At 31.9% G+C, this 18928-nt stretch overlaps 1 protein-coding gene across 1 annotated transcript in view; it reads right to left on the bottom strand.

The window, feature by feature from the left end:
• LOC114326574 (discoidin domain-containing receptor 2-like) overlaps window positions 1-18928 on the bottom strand; it is a 675178-nt gene that overhangs the window by 230295 nt on the left and 425955 nt on the right. Inside the window, exon 6 of the mRNA XM_050661786.1 lies at window positions 17890-18483. Coding sequence (XP_050517743.1) covers window positions 17890-18483 — 594 coding nt within the window. The remainder of the gene's footprint in view (window positions 1-17889; window positions 18484-18928) is intronic.

Here is an 18928-nt window from a genome sequence, read left to right on the forward strand (position 1 = left end):
ACCGTTTATAGTAGAGCTTTGAAATAAAAAATTTTATAACAAAAGTTGCCTCAGGAAAAGCCTGGAAATTATTTTCATAATTGTGGGACCACCGCTAGAGGGCGTAATTGAATATCAAAAATTAAAAAATCTAAATTTTACAAAATTTTCCTAATGAAGGGGCACTGGAAATCCGATCATCGTATTCTTCATAAAATTCTACGCATATTTGATTTGACAAGTTTAGGTCTACCTTTGGAAATAAGAGGTGGGGGTAAGTGGGAACCTTGTTATGAAAAACTGGCTGTGAGTCCGGTTCTGCTTAATCAAATTTTGCAAACTTGGTCTTGTTGAAGACAGATCTTTTTCGTCAATGTAAAAGTTATGATTTTTAACCAACTTACTGAGTAATATGCCAGCTAGAAGGCGTTATTTAATTTTTTTCAGAAATCTAGTGTTCCTTGGAAAATATTAAATACAAACATGCATTTTTAATACCATATTACAAAATTAGACAAAATTAGCAACAGAATAGCGAAAACCGAATGTTAATACCTTTTTTCTATCTCGAGATATCTTACAAAACGTGTAAATTTAAAAACATAACTGTTACTGTCACCGGTAAACGAAATTCATTAAAAGTAGTGTGCTATGGAAACAACAAAGAAACATTTTCCAGCTGTCAACGTATATTACGTCTTTTCAACGCTTCTCATTTGTTTCGAGCCTCGTTCATATCTCGTATATTAATATTATACACGGATTATACGGCATATGACAGAGGCTCGAAACAAATGAGAAGCGTTGAAAAGCCCTATTACAAAGAAATAAAAACAACTATTTAGTGATGACATTAACGTTCAAATTTTTGCCCATCATTTTCGTTGCAAACATTTACTCTTTCAAGAGTAGATTGAACAGCAGTCTCAATTTCTGCTCTCGATATGCTTTGAATGGCGTTTAGTATTCTCTGGATAATGTATTCTAGAGTAGTGTATGATGGGCAACAATTTGAATATTTAGGTCGTCACTAAGTAGTTCTTTTTGTTCTGCGTTATATTTAATTTTAATAGTATTGTTTCTCTTTATATTGTTGTTTTAATTAATTATATTTTTATACGTTGACATCTGGAAAATGTTATTTTGTTTTTTTCCACAGCACACTACTTTTCATTAACTTAGTTTACCGGTGATAGTAACAGTTATGTATAAAATTTACACGTTTCTCGAGATATCTTGAGATAGAAAAAAGATATCGACATGCGGTTTTCGCTATTCTATTGCTAATTTAATCTAATTTTATAAAGTATGATTAAAAATGCATACTTGTATTTAATATTTTCCAAAGAAAATTAGATTTCTGAAAAAAATTAAATAACGCCTCCCAGCTGGCTTATTACTTATTAGGATGGTTCAAAATTATCACGCTTACATTGAAGAAAAAGATCTGTCTTCAACAAGACCCAGTTTTCAAAATTTGATTTAGCAGAACCGGACTTACAGCCATTTTTTCATAACAAGATTCCCACTCACCCCCATCTCTTATTTGCAAAGGTAGAGTTAAACTTGTTAAATCAAATATGCGCAGAATTTGATGAAGAATACAATAATCGGATTTCCAGTGCCCCTTCATTAGGAAAATTTTGTAAAATTTAGATTTTTTTATTTTTGATATTCAATTACGCCCTCTAGCGGTGGACCCACAATTATGAAAATAATTTCCAGGCTTTTCCTGAGGCAACTTTTGTTATAAAATTTTTTATTTCAAAGCTCTACTATAAACGGTTCCTGAGACATGGCCGAGAGCCATTCTTATTGGGACACCCGGTACGTTCGTTAACGGTAAAATATTGCAAGACCTCTAAATTCTAAAGAACCGCTCCGATTTAGAAGAAATTTTGCAAATAAGCTCATCTTATCCTCCTCTTCAAAAGTGATATGACTACAATGTGTGCTTTTTATTTTTAAGGAGTGAAAAACCCTGTTTTACCAAAAATTAAAAACGGCCGATATAAGCGTTATTTAAATCTAAATTATGTGTAGGTACGTTAAATAGTATGTTAAATATAGGAATTTGATTGTTTCTCATATTGAAATGTATTTTATAGTTTATAACTATTTTAAACCCTTAAAAACTACCCTCTAAATAAGAATGATTAATTATTTATATGGGAAATAAGCCACAATTAAAATGAAAAAAATAATTTTATTAACGTTTCGACGCCCAAATCGGGTGCCGTTGTCAAAATACAAAATATTACTAAATAAACAAAAATGTTGTTGCTAAGCAAAAAAATTCTTCTAATAATTTATTTAATCTGACTTATTTATATTGGCAATTTAGACATATATTATACATTTTAAAGTAGAAGACTTTAAAATGATATTGCCAATATTTATGAGTTGCGTTCCTGGGACGACTTACTGAAAGATAGTTCATTCGATTACATGAAATCAACCCCAACTCAAGAATATCCGTCACAAAAAAATTATAGCATGTGATCTGTCTTTAAAAAGACAACCAAATGCAACGACAGTAAAATTCTCGCGTTAGAGACTTCATAGTAAATCACAAGGGAAAACCAGGAAAAAACCTTGTGATACTATCCCGACATCGTAAGTATTTGGTCTTACATTTAATTTACTCTCAAAAAATAATACCAAATTCTGACTTGTAACATGTTTAATTATAAATAATATTAATAATACTAGATATATAAGTAATACTAAAATATAAAATATGTACCAGCTCGATGTTATTGACTTACTAATCTTGGTATTTTCTTTCTGTTGACTTCCTCTTTCAGTATGGGCAACCACATCCTACTGCATTCTACCGAGGAATTTGCGACACAATTGGTTTCATTTAGCAGAATTAGAGCCGCTTCTTTGATTTTTCTCTTTTTACTATCTGATTCTTTCAGGACTATACTTGAATCTCTCCACTGAACTCTATGTTCATTATCCCATGCGTGTTGACATATTTGAGATCTATCAAATTCTTTATTTTTAATATAAGATTGATGTTCACTTATTCTAACGTCTAATGGTCTTGATGTCTCACCTAAATAAAATTGTTCGCATTCACAAGGTATTTTATAAATGCAATTCTTTGTTCTTTCTTGATCATTGTTAGGTTTAGTTTTAGATAGAATAGATCTCAATGTGTTTGTTGTTTTGAATGTTGTTGAAATGTTGAATTTATTTCCTATTGTTTTAAGTTTCTCGGATAGTCCTTTTATATATGGTATTGATATTTTTCTCGTATTATTTCTTGTGAATGTTGTAGGATCCCGTTCTAAGTTGTTCTGTTCCATTCGATCCAATCTTGACAATTCCTTATTTATAAACGATAAAAGATAATCATTTTTTAATAAAACAGATGTTAACAATTGTTTTTCTGCTAAAAAGGAATTTTCGTTAGAACAAGTAATTTTGGCTCTATCATATAAGGATTTAATGATTCCCTTTTTAACGTTGATGTTGTGATTTGACTTGTAATTGAGATTTTTTAACTTATAATTTTTTGAGAGTAAATTAAATGTAAGACCAAATACTTACGATGTCGGGATAGTATCACAAAGTTTTTTCCTGGTTTTCCCTTGTGATTTACTATGAAGTCTCTAACGCGAGAATTTTACTGTCGTTGCATTTGGTTGTCTTTTTAAAGAGAGATCACATGCTATAATTTTTTTGTGACGGATATTCTTGAGTTGGGGTTGATTTCATGTAATCGAATGAACTATCTTTCAGTAAGTCGTCCCAGGAACGCAACTCATAAATATTGGCAATATCATTTTAAAGTCTTCTACTTTAAAATGTATAATATATGTCTAAATTGCCAATATAAATGAGTCAGATTAAATAAATTATTAGAAGAATTTTTTTGCTTAGCAACAACATTTTTGTTTATTTAGTAATATTTTGTATTTTGACAACGGCACCCGATTTGGGCGTCGAAACGTTAATAAAATTATTTTTTTCATTTTTTTCATTTTAATTGTGGCTTATTTCCCATATAAATAATTAATCATAAAAATGCCACAAGGAAATAGCTTCAGAACAACATCTAAATAAGAATTTGTATAAAAAATATTTTGTAACTTTAAACTAGGTAATGATGTATTTTGTAGTGATTTAAACTTTATTTTATGTTTGCAATTTAGTTTATTAAGTATTTAATATTTTCAACCCTTATAAACTACCCCTACAAATACATTTACTAGATCATTTACTCACGGTAAAATATTGCAAAACCTGTGAATTTTAAACAACCGCTTGGGTTGACATGAAATTTGGCAGTCACATAGCTAATAAGTCAAGGAAAAAAAGTGATATAGTACCGATGTGTACTTTTGCCCTAGGGGTGAGTTTCACCCCTTCTCGGGGGTGAAAAAATTAGGTCCAAAATAAGTCCGGACATGGATAAACTGACTAATTCTAAGCAACTTTCGTTCTATAAAGTTTTTTCACTAAGTCAATACTTTTCGAGTTATTTGCGAGTGAATATGTTCATTTTTCAACAGAAGAACCACGTTGTTAGACTTTTCGCAAATAACTCAAAAAGTACCCAAGTATTTTATCGAAAAAATATTCCGATCAGAAATATAGATTATGAAAAACTGAAAAAATCTGTGTATGTATGAAGTTTTAAGACCTAGTAGAACCAGAGTCGTAGCTAATGAAGATCCAAGATATGGGGTATTGAGATTCCTCTTACAAAGTGAAGATTTATTGATTGCTCTAAAACCGGTCAAGATATGCAAATGAAATTTGGTGGGTTTTAAGAGGTAGTTACTACGCATTTGTTAACGGACTTACTATTAAGAATTTTATATTCACCATTGGCGCGCATACGGGTACTAGTCTGAATTAAAAAAAATAGTACGCCACTGAGGTATTTCAAATTAAAAAGCATTTTTGAGTTAGTTATTTAATTTATGACAGAAAATATATCTTTCCTTTTTTTCATACGATGCGCCTTTTTCATGAAAAAAAAAAATAAAATACTTATATCAATGCTTAAAAAGTATTCGACATAAGTTTCAATATCGTTTTTTAACGATAACTTCTGTAATTTTAAAGATATTTCATTGTTCCAAAGCTTATTTTGTGGAGCATTATAGGTGCTAAAAGTTTTAAAAAGTTGGACTTTCTGGAGGTCTTTAATTTTTAAAGCATGCGATTCAAAGGGCTTAGAAAACTGCTTCTCACACTTACGTGCAAACTTAAAATATAAGTATCTCACTCAGTTTTTACCATAGAGACATTGAAAAAACTGAATAAGTTTCAGTATGACAAATACTACATTTTAGTATTGATATATATTTTTCAGATTTCTTTTAGTTTTCAAGTAATTTTGGAAAAACGGAAAACATTTATAAAATATCAAAAATTAATTTAATACTAAATTGAAATTTTTTTCAAACCTAAGCACTTTAAACTGGTTAAAATCTCAGAACGCGTAGTCAGGCTATAAATAAACCTTATTGTTGTATGGAATAATGTTAATTTTTATTTTTGTGTAAAATTCACCAATTTAAGTAATTATTCTTTTGATTTTTCAACGACATAATCGTTTTGTTTTTGTAATAACTCGGCGCCATTTTTTATCCAAATCACTTTTATCGTAGCACCTTTTAAAGGTATCAGTAAAATATTTAAAAGATGTCTCCATAATTTTTTTTTAAAAATCTCTTTTTCTTGCGTTATTTAATGATAAAATGTTTGATTCAAGGTTAATTCGAAAAAACCCCGATTTTAAGTAGGCTGTAACTTAGGTTGTGTTATTGCTATAATAATTTAAAGAACACCACTGCATTCACTAACTTAAAAGGTTTCTTTTTAATTATAATGACTTTTTCGCAAAAATGCATAATTTTAGAGATATTTTTGAAAATCCACTAAAAATATGCATTTTTCATGTAGGAAATCATCAATTTCGATCGTGAATAACTTGCTAAATATCAATTTACCGAAAAAGTCGTAGATAAGATTTTTTACTCAGAATTGAAATATTTATCAATTTCCTAGGTTATTTTGAGGTTAAATATTTCCACCCCCGAGAAGGGGTGCTACCAGTGGCGGCGCTTGGTGTAAAATATTGGGGGTGCACACATAATGTTAACATATAAAAAGACCTTGAGACCCTATTTCCGTAGGTAAAGGTTTTTGAGTGTCTTCAAATTGTAAAAATCAAAGGACCTTATTAAAAATTACAATAAATAATGTATTTTATTGAGTTAAAATTATAATTTAGTGTTTAAATGTTACAAGCAAATTTTGTTACGAAAGTCAGTCGCCTGTTATTTTTTAGATAAATTATTCACAAACAAATTCAGTAAAATTTGGAATTTCTTGAATCATTTTTTTTATTGAAAACATTGCGAGTGCAGTTAATCGATCCTGGCCCATAGCTATTCTAAGGAAAGTTTTGATACGTTTCAATGCAGAGAGACATCGTTCTGTTTCTGCAGTTGTCACTGGCATCGTAACAAGTACATAATTGGAGAATTCCAATCTGGAATTCCAACTGGATAGTTAAAATCGTATCTTCTATTTTATTCATTATGCTTCCTCTTCTCCAAATATGTGCTTCACACCTACACAATTTGTAAATTTTTACACAAATCTCCATTTTAAATAATCATTTATAATCCCGACGTTTGCACTTTGGTACATTCTTAATTAACAAATTTGGTTTCGGCATTTTTAATTTTTCTTCTAAATATAATGAAAAAAATTTAATTGATTTTAAATATTCCACGCTAACATTTACGTCCACAAATCGTTCCATTCTTAATATAGTTCCGAAATTCGAACTTCATGAAAGCAAAATTTAAACATACGTGTGCCGTGCACGTTGAAAACACCAAAGATCATACCATAAGATCACATCCAACTTGTGATCCTGTGGCCATCTAAACTTGTGGGCTATAGCGGGTAGCAGGGTGGGTGGTGAGTTGTATTTTGTCGTATGAAAAGTCATTGGTATAGGAACCACTGTGAGAGCGGTGAACGCGGGGTTCTGTCTAAGGCCTCGCATCCGTGAACTTTCTCCTTTGAAATAGAATAAAAATAATTAAATGTTACCTATTAGATATTTATAAACTCCTTGGATCTGTTATTTCGAATTTCAATTACTGTATTATAGTTAGATTAAAATGTTATTTATAGAATGATAAATATTACATATATGAATGTTGGTGTGAAAATAATTTTGGGGGTTCACGTGCACATGTGCACTTATGGAGAAACCGCCACTGGGTGCTACCCACCCCCAGACCAAAAGAACACATCGGCACAATATCACTTTTTTTCTTTGAATATTATGTATATGTTTGCCAAATTTCAAGTTAATCCAAGCGGTTCTTTAAAATTTACCGCAAAAACCGTCAAATATGTACTATTATTATACATACGTCGCCGCATTAATCTCCGAGACAGAAGACGATCTCTAAAGATTAACACACATCGTCAATACAACAGCCAAGAAATACAACATGATAATATCAGCAGAAAAAACCAAATATATGACAACGTCTAAATACCCACTACGATGTAAAATCGAAATTGATGGGAAAATAACAAAGCAGGAAGCAAGGTTTAGATATCTGGGAATATATAACCAGTTATGGAGATGTTGAAGAGGAAGTACGACAACAAAGCTTAAAAGCAAGTAAAGCGGCGTGATCTCTCAATGACACAATGTGGAAGAACGAGCACCTAAGACAAGATACAAAAGCAATAATCTATAAAGCAGCAATTAGACCTATATTGACATACACACGGCGTAGACAAGACCTGACACATTTAAAACGAGACGACTACTAGAAACAACAGAGATGAAAATACTTCGACGAATATCAGGGAGAAGTCTGTTGGATAGGGAGAGCAGCGAAAACATAAGAAGATCATGCAATGTAGAAGACACAAATGGATGGGTGACAAAACGGAAACAGGAGTTGAACGAACACATTAGTAGAATGGCAGAGGATAGGATAGTATGAATAGCACGAGATAGGTCACCAAATGGACGAAGAAGATAGTTTTCGAATACAAACATTTGTGTAATGTGGTTTGCCTAACCACCTCCACTGACAATATACATGAATACATTTTTAACTACAACATCTAGTTTACTGTAATTTAAATGACATAGTCTCTAAATATGACAGGTTAATTTTTCAACTTCCTGTGGAACTGTCACTTCTGTCATGTCATGTCATCGTTCCGGAGTGTCCATCCATTTCATTGTTACTTGCTGCCATACTGTCACCATGTGAACAAGTAAAATCATAGCTCAGATGTTACCTGGGGCGTATTAATAAATATTTTAAACATCCATGCTTAAGATAGCATTTTTAACCGATGTTTCCTAGACGGATTACTTGTAAAGGGCTTTGACCCACATATTTTTGTAAAACTATATCTTGGTGGTTAGCATGTAAACTTCACGTGAGTATAACCTACAACTTTTCTTAATCGTAGTCAAAATTTCAAAATCTTTGCATTATTTTACCAGGTTATATTCATTTTAGGTAAGCACTGATGATTAGGGAGCGGATTTATATGCGATCAATTTTGATGAAATATGCGCATATATATACAGTAAAAAATTACGAAATATGCGCAAGATATGCACAAAAATTTAAAAAATGCGCATTTCGAGAAACCACAAATTTTCTGTTCTATTATATTCTAGCGGGTTCTTTTATAGGGGGCGGCAATCTTATTTATTATCTTTCGAATAAAATCATTATTTTAAATATATGCAATCTATTTACATTTTTTACAAAAACTGATACCAATAGTTACCTATTTAAAATAAAACAACAATATCACTATATATATCTTCGATTATAATTCACTACAATGTGTTTTCCAAATTTTTTAAGAGGAAACATTTTCTTTGATATTTTTATAACTTGAAAAACTCCTTTCAACATCAGTAGAAGTAATTGTGGCGTATTTAAAATAACTTGTTAAAGCCGAATATTCTGCACCAAAATCAATTTCAAAATTTCCATTAATGATTTCACATAAATATGTCCTCCAAAGTTTTAAAGCCGTTTAAAGACGGGATCTGATCTAAAGCATGAATATTTCAATTCCCGTTAGAAAATCGTAAAACTATGGTGGAACCTCTATATATGGTGTATTCCACGAATATACGACTGTTTTGAATTATTGCGACAACGAATATTTTAGTGTGCAACATAAGAAGTACGAAAGGATTTTGCTCTAATAATGACTCCAATAAACAACAATATAATTTGCAATTTACTTTCGTTCTTCATATTTTGCACAGTAAAATATTCGTTGTCGCGATAATCCAAGAGGGTCGTATATTTGTGGAATGGGGTATACATACTGTGCTATGGTTAAATGTGTAAATTCTCTTAACAATGGGGGATTTAAAAGAATCACCAGAATTGTAGGTACCTGCTAAATATAATAAAAGTAAATAAAATTCGGATTTCCCGGTAAACCATCCTTCAGTCACCTTCATCATTTTAACATCCTACAATCATTTTATAACGGCGCACTATAAATAAGTACTTTGTGTAAAGATCGGGTATTTTCTAAGAAAAAATGAAAAGGCAGTGAATGAGCCGTCTCTCTTCAGGTAGTTTTCGAATTATAACAGCCTGTGCGGGGAAATATTTTGTGTCGAATTAAAATTTTTTTTTTGGACTTAAATGTTTTTAATAGGCACAACATATGCATGTTTTTTAAAAAATATGCAAAATTTAGTAAAGTTCTGAAATATGCGAAATATGCATGCAATATGCATTTAGCATAAAATCCGCTCCCTACTGATGATGATTGGTCAACCAATCGAAAACTAGTTTTGTGATGTAGCCCTTTTTAGGGGTTTTAAATATATCCCTTTTATAAAGGATTTTATTGTTTTTTGGACGAAGAAATATTGGCAGACCAAGAAAAATAGAGTGCTTAAAACTTAAACAATTTAGGACGCTAATATTGAAGAAGAAACAGGCTTTAAAGCCTACATACAAGAAAGAAGAAGAAGGATGGTTGCGGAATTTAATTGTTTAGGAAAAACTAGGTCAAGTACGAGAATTTAAATAACTTGGCTCCTACATAATGAAACATGGGACACCAGATCGAGAAATTTCCTATAGGATACAGACTGGTTGGTTTAAGTGGAAGAACATGAGTAGGGTACTCTATGATCTAAAAATCGAGGAAGGGTTGAAAAAAAAAATTATACAAGAGTCTGGTGCGGCTTGTGTTGGTATACGGTGTAGTTCTGAGTAAATGAAGAAAAAAGAATGGACAGGAATAAGTGACGAACAAGAGTAAGGAAAAGAAACCCCTGAAAAGGCAAAATCTGAGGAAGAAGAAGAACCGTCAAGAAAAATATTTACAGTTATACACTAATGGCAAATTCCCGAAATATATTAGTTATAAATATTACCCTAGCTTAGTAAATATTCCTGCCCTCAATTTACTCCCTAAAAAACCGTTATTGGCGTTAGAAAAGAGTTGAAAACACGTATTTCACACGAACATAGCCTTCGATTATTAAATTACTCCGGCATTTTTCAGTTTGCGCCGTAAAGTTCTTTTTATTTGTACCTGTTTCCAGTGACGGCATAATAATGCAACATCAATTTTGATGAAGCTACATGCACCCGATGAAAAACTTGATTCACTGGCTCAGAAAATCGTGCGGTGCATAAAGGATTTTATAAGAGTTTCCGGACAATGGCGCCATCTTTGAGCAGTTTGTTAAAAAGGTAGATGAGTCTATGTATATAAAAATGTAGGATAAAAATTTTTCGAACAGTGACAGTTTTATGAGATATATGCTGTTTTGCGACAAATAACAGGTGAACTTTGAGCTAGTTGAATCATTGAAATAACAAATTTCTTTTGTCTCAGTATCGACTTCCAGTTCTACTTTCGATTACTTTGGGTGAAAACCTTGGACTTAGTTGTCCAATTACGACTTCGCCTAATAGGGTGAAATCCAATTACTTGTTTTTTACAAACAGCTCAAAAGAGGTATGTTAATTATTAAAAAGTAGATAAATAATTGTAATAAATTAAAAAATGGTTTTGAAACACCAATAAAGTAAAGTTTTTTTAATACAAAAAGCTCAAAAGAGGCATTTTAAATCAAAGTTACCTTAAAATTGTTATAAAAAAGAAGATCAACTGATAAATAAAAGAGGCAAATGAAGATAAACTGTACAAATGTTTGTAAATCGAAGTTAATTTAAATTGTTATAAAAAAGTAGATAAATAGATAAATAAAACAGAAGAATGATAATAATAAATTAAAAAAGAACTTTGAAACACCAATAAAGTAAAGTTTTTTGTTTTCATTTGACACCTCATTTGTCATTCTACCTGGTATAATGACGGAGAAGTAAACGTTCTTAAAAAATTATTCTATTGTTCTTGTAGGTACATTTAACATTGATTGAAATCATAAAACAAATAAAGAAAACAGTATGGCAATACTGTGACGCACAAGCATAAGATTCAGCTGTGGGTTACATAGGGTGCACTAATAGCCAAGCTGTCCAAAAAAGGAAATCAACTATAAAGCAAAAAATCAAAAAATTCAAACTCAAAGGATTATTCGAAAAAAACTGTTAGACGGAATAAATAAACAAAAACTCACCCATTCGTTAAAAAATTGAAAAAATCTAACACATTCGTAAAAGAAAAGCGTGGGGCGAAAACTGTTTATTCGATGAAGACGCTCCCCACGCTTTTCTTTAACGAATGTGTTAGATTTTTTTTTAACTTTTTAACGAATGTGTGAGATTTTTGTATATTTAATCCGTCTACAGTTTTTTTCGAATAATCCTTTGAGTTTGAATTTTTTTTATTTTTTGCTTTTTAGTTGATTTTTTATAATATTTTTAATTTTAGTCATTCGTAACTAAAGAAAAGAGTTTCTTAATTTTTTTTTATATTTTTTTTATTTTTTACTTTTTAGTCTTACACTTTTCAAACATTAAAATATATCGTTATGTTTTTTAAAATATATTATTGTGTTTTAATTTATCAATCAAATATAGAATAAAATTTTTTATTTTTTTAATATAACGCGGCCACATAAATGTGATACACCCTGTATATTGATTTGTAAATATTTATTAGAAGTTAGCTTTCAACGCAAAGTGGTTTCTCCTTAATGAATTTTTCCATGAAGGATATTAAAAACATTTTTGTAAATAAAAGTGAAGTGAAAGTTATTTAGGATTAGTATTTTAAACCGATTGTTTATTACGGGTATAGAAGCCATAGGTAATTAGTTCTTAGAAAATTAAGGAAAAGAAAGTTTGGAATTTTTAAGCTTTTTGTTTAACCCCGAGTAAATTTTGTAGAATTTCCCGAAAGTAATTAATATGATTATGATGGTAGGAATATTTTGAAAGTATGAGTGGGTGTTTCGAATGAAAAAAAGAAGGGGGAAGAAGTAAAGTTTCTGATTGGTTTGGCAATTTGGAATGGGAAGGAGAGAAGGTTGAATTTTCAGATAGTTTTGGAAAGAGGGATTATTGTGTCACCGGCAGTCGAGAGGAGCACTCAAAAGTTTTCGTGAGTAGTTCAGAAGCAAGTACTAGTGATTGTGTTGATAGGGAGAGTAGCTGAAAAGTGGAACGAGAGACAAATCAAATCGAGAAGAAATACCTCTTTGATTCTGTAAAGTCCAAGAGAGTAAGTTACAATAATTATCGTTATTAAAATTATTTGTGACACCAAGTGAAAAAGATACTTGGGTCTCAGGAGATTATTGTTGAGAGAAAGAGAGGAGAGAGTTTTGGAGTTTATTGAACGAGTACTGGCAAAAAGAGGCCTGGCTGTTGTTTTGGAGAAATAGTTGCTGGTATCCTGCTGGATTGTTTGCTGAGAACGGAGAGGGCTTTAATTGGTAGCCTAACATAATCAACAAGGAGGAGCTGTTTGGGTCAATAGGAGACATCATTGTGTGTGAATCAAAAAGGTGTCAGTCAATAACCTATGTGATAGATTTTTTTTAATCAGAAGTTAAATTTTTTTACGTAAAAGCATACATGCATTTAAGATTCCAACATTTCAAAATTTTAATAGGAAGTATAAGTAATTTGCGAATACCAAATTTGTTTGTTTAGCTTGTTTTATTAATAGTGTCAAGAACAAAGCGATAAATATTTGTTTGAATTAGATTAATTTATATGGTAAATTTTTTTTTGGACAGTTATGCCCACAGGATTTAATTAATAAATTTACAGAGCATTGCTTTTGATGATAAAGGTATTTGTATGTGTTTATTTATGATTTTTCTATTTATTTACTTTTCCTATTTTATCCCGATAAGGATCAACAAAGAGATACTGAAGCCACGAGAAAGGATAAGTATAACCTAAGAGAATTTAATTAATTTTTTTTTTGACAAAAGGCACCCTGAGATTTTTTCTTAATAATTTTTATGTATGATTTGCGTTAATTAAATAATTGATCAAATAAATAATAATTAATATCAAAGTAATAAGAAAGCAGATCATAACAATATGTATAAAACATATTATGATGTACAAACATGAAAAGTAGTCGGAATCAGCAACAAATTTGAAATTTTATTGTTTATTTATGAAGCATCACGTAAACAATTAACGTAAAAAGTGAAATTATGTATATGTTACAGTTTAAGTTGATTATCCAGTTGGAGTTGACTCCAACTAGTTGGAGTCAACTCTAACGGCTGGTTTCAGTAAAAGTTGATTATAAATATAAAATGAAGATTTATATTCAACATTTACTAGTAAAAGTAGACTCCAACTAGGAAAAGTATACTTTTCCCAATGCCATTTAGTAAAAGTTGATTCTGATTCACACAAACAGCCGATTCTAGAAATTAAATGTTACTGAATATGTTCAAATTAGTCTAGGCTGTATCGTCGCCCCCGTTAGGTAAATTACTCCGATTCGAATTTATTGCACAAACTTACTCAAAAAGAGGTCCTTATAACAAATCTACTGGGTGCCAGGCAGTACCTTGATCGATAAATTGTTTAAACAATTTTTTTTAGACAAATTCACACAAATAATTTTTTCACTTCACAAAATAATTTTCCTAACAAGTGCAGAAAGTCATACTTTTCCGCACGCGACTGCAGTTTGCCGAACGACGCGGAGTTCGGCAAGCAGTCGAGTGCGGAAAAGAGACTTTCTGCAAGCGTTAGGAACAATATTTTGTCTACGAGTCTTTAAAAAATGACCAAATCTTAATCAATTAATTTAATTAATATGAAAATACATACACAAATTAATTCTTTGACAAGGTTGTCAAAACCAAACTTTCAGCATAATTGGTTAGCATGACGACGATCTTGGTTTCCATGACGACGATTCAAAACCACTGTTATTGTCTACTGATTTGACTTTCGAATATTAGGTCAAAATTATTTTATTTCATCGAATTCTCGCGTTAATTTCATTAAAACATGAACACAATAAGATATATTTGAAATAAATTAGTAAATAATATCTAAATATTAGTTTATTGTATGTATTATAATTACTTTAAGGCCGTATTAACATATCTAAATTAACACGCGTGCGGAAAAGTAAAACGCGTGCGGAAAAGTAAAACGCGTGCGGAAAAGTAACACGCGTGCGGAAAAGTAACACGCGTGCGGAAAAGTAAAACTTTCTAAACTAAAACGCGTTCCCGAAAGTAGACATTTTTGCACGCTCGTAGAAAAAAGGTATTTTGTGATTTTTCTCTAAAATTGATTGTTGTCGAGTTATACGCGATTTAAAATTTGAAAAATTCGAAAATAGCCATTTTCAAGGCTTAATAACGGTTAAAATCCATTATTATGAAAGTCAGAAAGGGACCAAGTTTATAGCCCCCTCTACAAGATCCAGCAGAAATTTTTGTCACTATTTTATTACTAAGCTTAGTGCTAAAGAGATGCATTCCAGCCGTCCAATGGTGAATCTCACTAGCACTCACATTGATGGCCGCCTCAATACACGGTTAGCGCTCATTGTTGATAATTAAAAATAATATCTTATTAATGAAATAACGACAAAAATTTCTTCAGGATCTTATAGAGGTAGCTTTAATCTTTGATTTTTTTTTTTTTAGTTTCTGACTTTCATAATATATAACATCGTATGGCATTTTTGCCTTTCGGGCAGTTCCGGCGCCAACTACACCTTTAACCCTGTTTCAAGTAACTAGTGTCGATGTACACTAGCCCAGGGGGACCTACGGCTTAACGTGCTCTCCGAGGCACGGTGAGACGGCTCGTGTCATTATTGGAAATGAAAATGGTTTGTCTTTGGCAGGGCTCGAACCCACGTGCACTGGCGTATGAGGCCAGCGATTATGCCGTTACTCCACGGCCGCTCGCTCGACTTTCACAATAATTATCTTTAACCGAGTTATTAAACATTGAAAATGGTTATTTTGGCGATTTTCAAATTTTAAGTCGCTAATAACTCGACAACAGTCAATTTTAGAGAAAAAAAGGCTCAAAGGATCTAAAAAAAATTTGTACGAAGTGAAAAAATTATTTTTGCGAATTTGTTTAAAATCATTGTTTATCGCCAAACGTCACTAAAATCATTCATTATTGTACTCATTTGCCCTCATTTTCGGCAGTAAAATATCACTTTGTTGTATTGAAAGAAGAATGTTACTTTACCTGCCGCGATTATTAATCAAATTAACCGGGATTGAATGTAAGTGGTCAATGGCAGCAATCGATTATTTATTTGAGTGAAATTAAAATTTATTTACTTTAATTATTAAAAATATTGTACAAAATTTATCTTATTATTAATAAAATTTATGTCAAAAAGTAAAATTCTGTAGTGTTTCGCAATTATATTTATACAAAATAAATCAAAACTTTACAGATTTAGTAATTAGGTAGGTATACAATATTGATAACTATCGATTAAACATCAAAACCGGCCATCGTGCAAAAGTCATCTGTCATTACTGTCATTACTGTCATAGGAATTTTTTATTTCGTCTAAAATTAAAAAAATTTCCTCAAAGTTGTAAGTAAGTGTTAATGTTTTTTATGATTGACGATACAATTTTGTACGCACCACCTCAATACTCTTTATCGAACGCGTCTGTTGCTCGCTTCGCTTCCTCTGCTCGTAATATCAGACTCGTTCGATAAAGAGCCACTTTACTGACTTGGTACATAAATAACTATTAAACAATTTTTCGACCATGGTACTGCCTAGTACCATCTGTCCGACAGCGAGTATAACTCCTCGTTAATTATAACAGGTAGAATGACAAATGAGGTGTCAAAGGAAAGATTAATATTTAAGAATGGTACTAAAGGTGACAAATTTAACCTAGGCTGTCTATCCGTCCGTCCGCGAATATAACTCCTCCGTCATTATAACAGGTAGAATGACACATCTTCTTCTTCTTCTTCTTTTTGTATAGACATTACTTTGTCTGTTTGTTCAATGTGCCTCTAGTAAGTTGTCGTTCCATCGTTTTCGTGGTCTTCCCACTGAACGTCCTCCTATTGGGGAACCGTCTCTCGCTGTCCTGACTACATTCTATTCTATTCTTCTGTTTCTTACCCAGTTATTAATGTTACCCACCTTGCATCTCAGTCGTATATCTGTACTTCTAGCTCTGTCCCATAGAGTCTTACTATCGATTTTTCGAAGGGTTTTCATCTCGGCTGTTTCGAGCAATCTTTTTGTCCTCTCTGTGTCGGGTTGTGTTTCTGCCGCGTATGTCATTATTTGTCTGATGACTGATTTGTAAATTCTGCCTTTCATTTCTTTTCCGATATGGCAAATGATGTGTCAAATGAAAGCTTATAATCCAAGGATGGTAATATTCATTTTCTTCTTTCATCCATTAAATCCAATATTTCCTCTGTCATCCATCTTTGCTTCCGTGGTCGCTGTTTTGTGAGCATTTCAGTTGCCGTTGCAAGGGCGTGTCTGATTTCCTCCCGAAGGCGAAAGTTAAGGATGTTTAATTATATGACAGTGTGCTGAAAAACAGTGCGAAAAAGTAAAACCCATTTAAAATACATTGTTACTTCAGACACACTTTAAACCCTTCATGTACTGCTATCTATATTTACAATTTTCACACAATAAAACCTTTACATTACATAATATGAGATAGAGTAGATAAAAATTATTTTTGTGAATTTGGTTAACAAAAATTGGTTAAACAATTTTTCGACCGCGGTACCGCGTGACACCCTGTGTATTTGTTATAAGGATTGTTATACGGATGTACATATTTCTTTGAGTAAGTTTGTGCAAAAAATCGAATCAGAATAATTTACCTAACGGGGGCGACGTTACAGACTATACTAATAAGTAGTTGAAACGGTCAAAACAAAGAAACGCACACTCATCAAAAATGCACTTGAGATTCTCGTATAATCAACATTTACTGAATCGATCCAGTAAGAGTCAACTCCAACTAGTAAAAGTTGATTTAAATTTTTAAAATCAACTTTTACTGCTCGTTTCAGTTGGAGTTGACTCCAACTAGTTGGAGTCAACTCTAACTGAGAATCAACTTGAACTGTAACATATACATCATATAATTAGCTACAATCTGTAAAATTTTCAAGTTTCTTCATTGTAAAAAACAAGAGAATTTAAGAATTTTCCATTAAAATCGTTTTGACTACGCGTGTATTGTTCCCGCGAATGCATATGTCTTCAAATTTTCATTCATTTGCATGGAAGAAAAGACAGTCAAATTAACGTCTAAATATTTGACACGAACGATTGAACTAAAGAAAAGCGTTTAAAAAATAGATTGTATTGCCGATTTTATATATAACACTGATATCTTTAAAATACCGCTACTGTTAAAAAAAAAACGTTTTTCAAGCTACCCAAAAGCAAAAATCGAACACTCACCTGTATATTCTCCACTTTTGCTTGACGTGAGCCCCTCCTTCTTCAGCAAACACCCATACTCCTGCTTTGGATTGGGCAGTAGTTTGTACGGTTCGTGATAAACTGACGAATTTTCACTATCCGATTCCTCCCCTGCGACGTTTCCATACAGGTTACACTTTTTAGCCTTTTTGGAAGCAACGGAGCCTATAGTATTGTCTTTACTTTTAACAGAAAGTCGAGATCGAGAAAGACCGTTGTTGATAATCGGAGTAGACATGTTGTTTTTCAAGTCTTTCATGTTGATAGTCGTAGGCTTGGTGCTGCTCGATACTAAGGCTGTGTGCTTGTGAAGAAGAGCAACCTTCTTTCTACCTCGTCTGATCATTAAAAACACTGTACAAGCCAGCAACAAAATAACCATTGCTAGAGCTCCTGTGATCAATCCTATGTAAGCTTGTGTGCTCGAGGTGGGGCTGGTAGCTGGTGTTACTTCTTTTCTAGCATGAGTGGTTTCACCACTAGGAACTCCTGGTGCAGTGGTTGTAGATACTGTGTCAGGAATGAGGTAATAGCGCTGCAAGTCGTCTTCGGTGAGGTTGTTTGTCAAAGCAACTGAAACAAAAAGAAACAGAATGTTAGAAGTAGTAATCTACTAGAAATCATTGTGTTATATTATTATTTCTTTTTGCAATTTGCAAGCTGATCATCTCTGGAGTTGTAAATATTTTCTCTAAAAATCTTGGTCTTCTGGATATTTGGCTAGTTTTCGCAAAACGCCGGTTTATATAGTACACAGGCTGTTTCAAACAATAGACCAGGGCGCATCTGTAAAAATATTAGTATTTACATTTGGATGTTAAGAGGTGACTCATATTTTTTTGCAGAAATTGCTTGGAATTAACTCATATAATAATAATTGAGTTATCCCTCCACTCAAAAAGGTCCGGAACATTGTTTAAATAATCAAAATGTCAAAAAATTAAGGAAAAATTCGATTTTTTTCTTCGTTTTTTGATTATAACTTTAAAAGAAAATGGTTATTCATTTTTTATTTACA

The sequence above is a fragment of the Diabrotica virgifera genome, chromosome 9 (genome assembly GCF_917563875.1).
Source record: "Diabrotica virgifera virgifera chromosome 9, PGI_DIABVI_V3a".
Lineage (NCBI taxonomy): Eukaryota > Metazoa > Arthropoda > Insecta > Coleoptera > Chrysomelidae > Diabrotica > Diabrotica virgifera.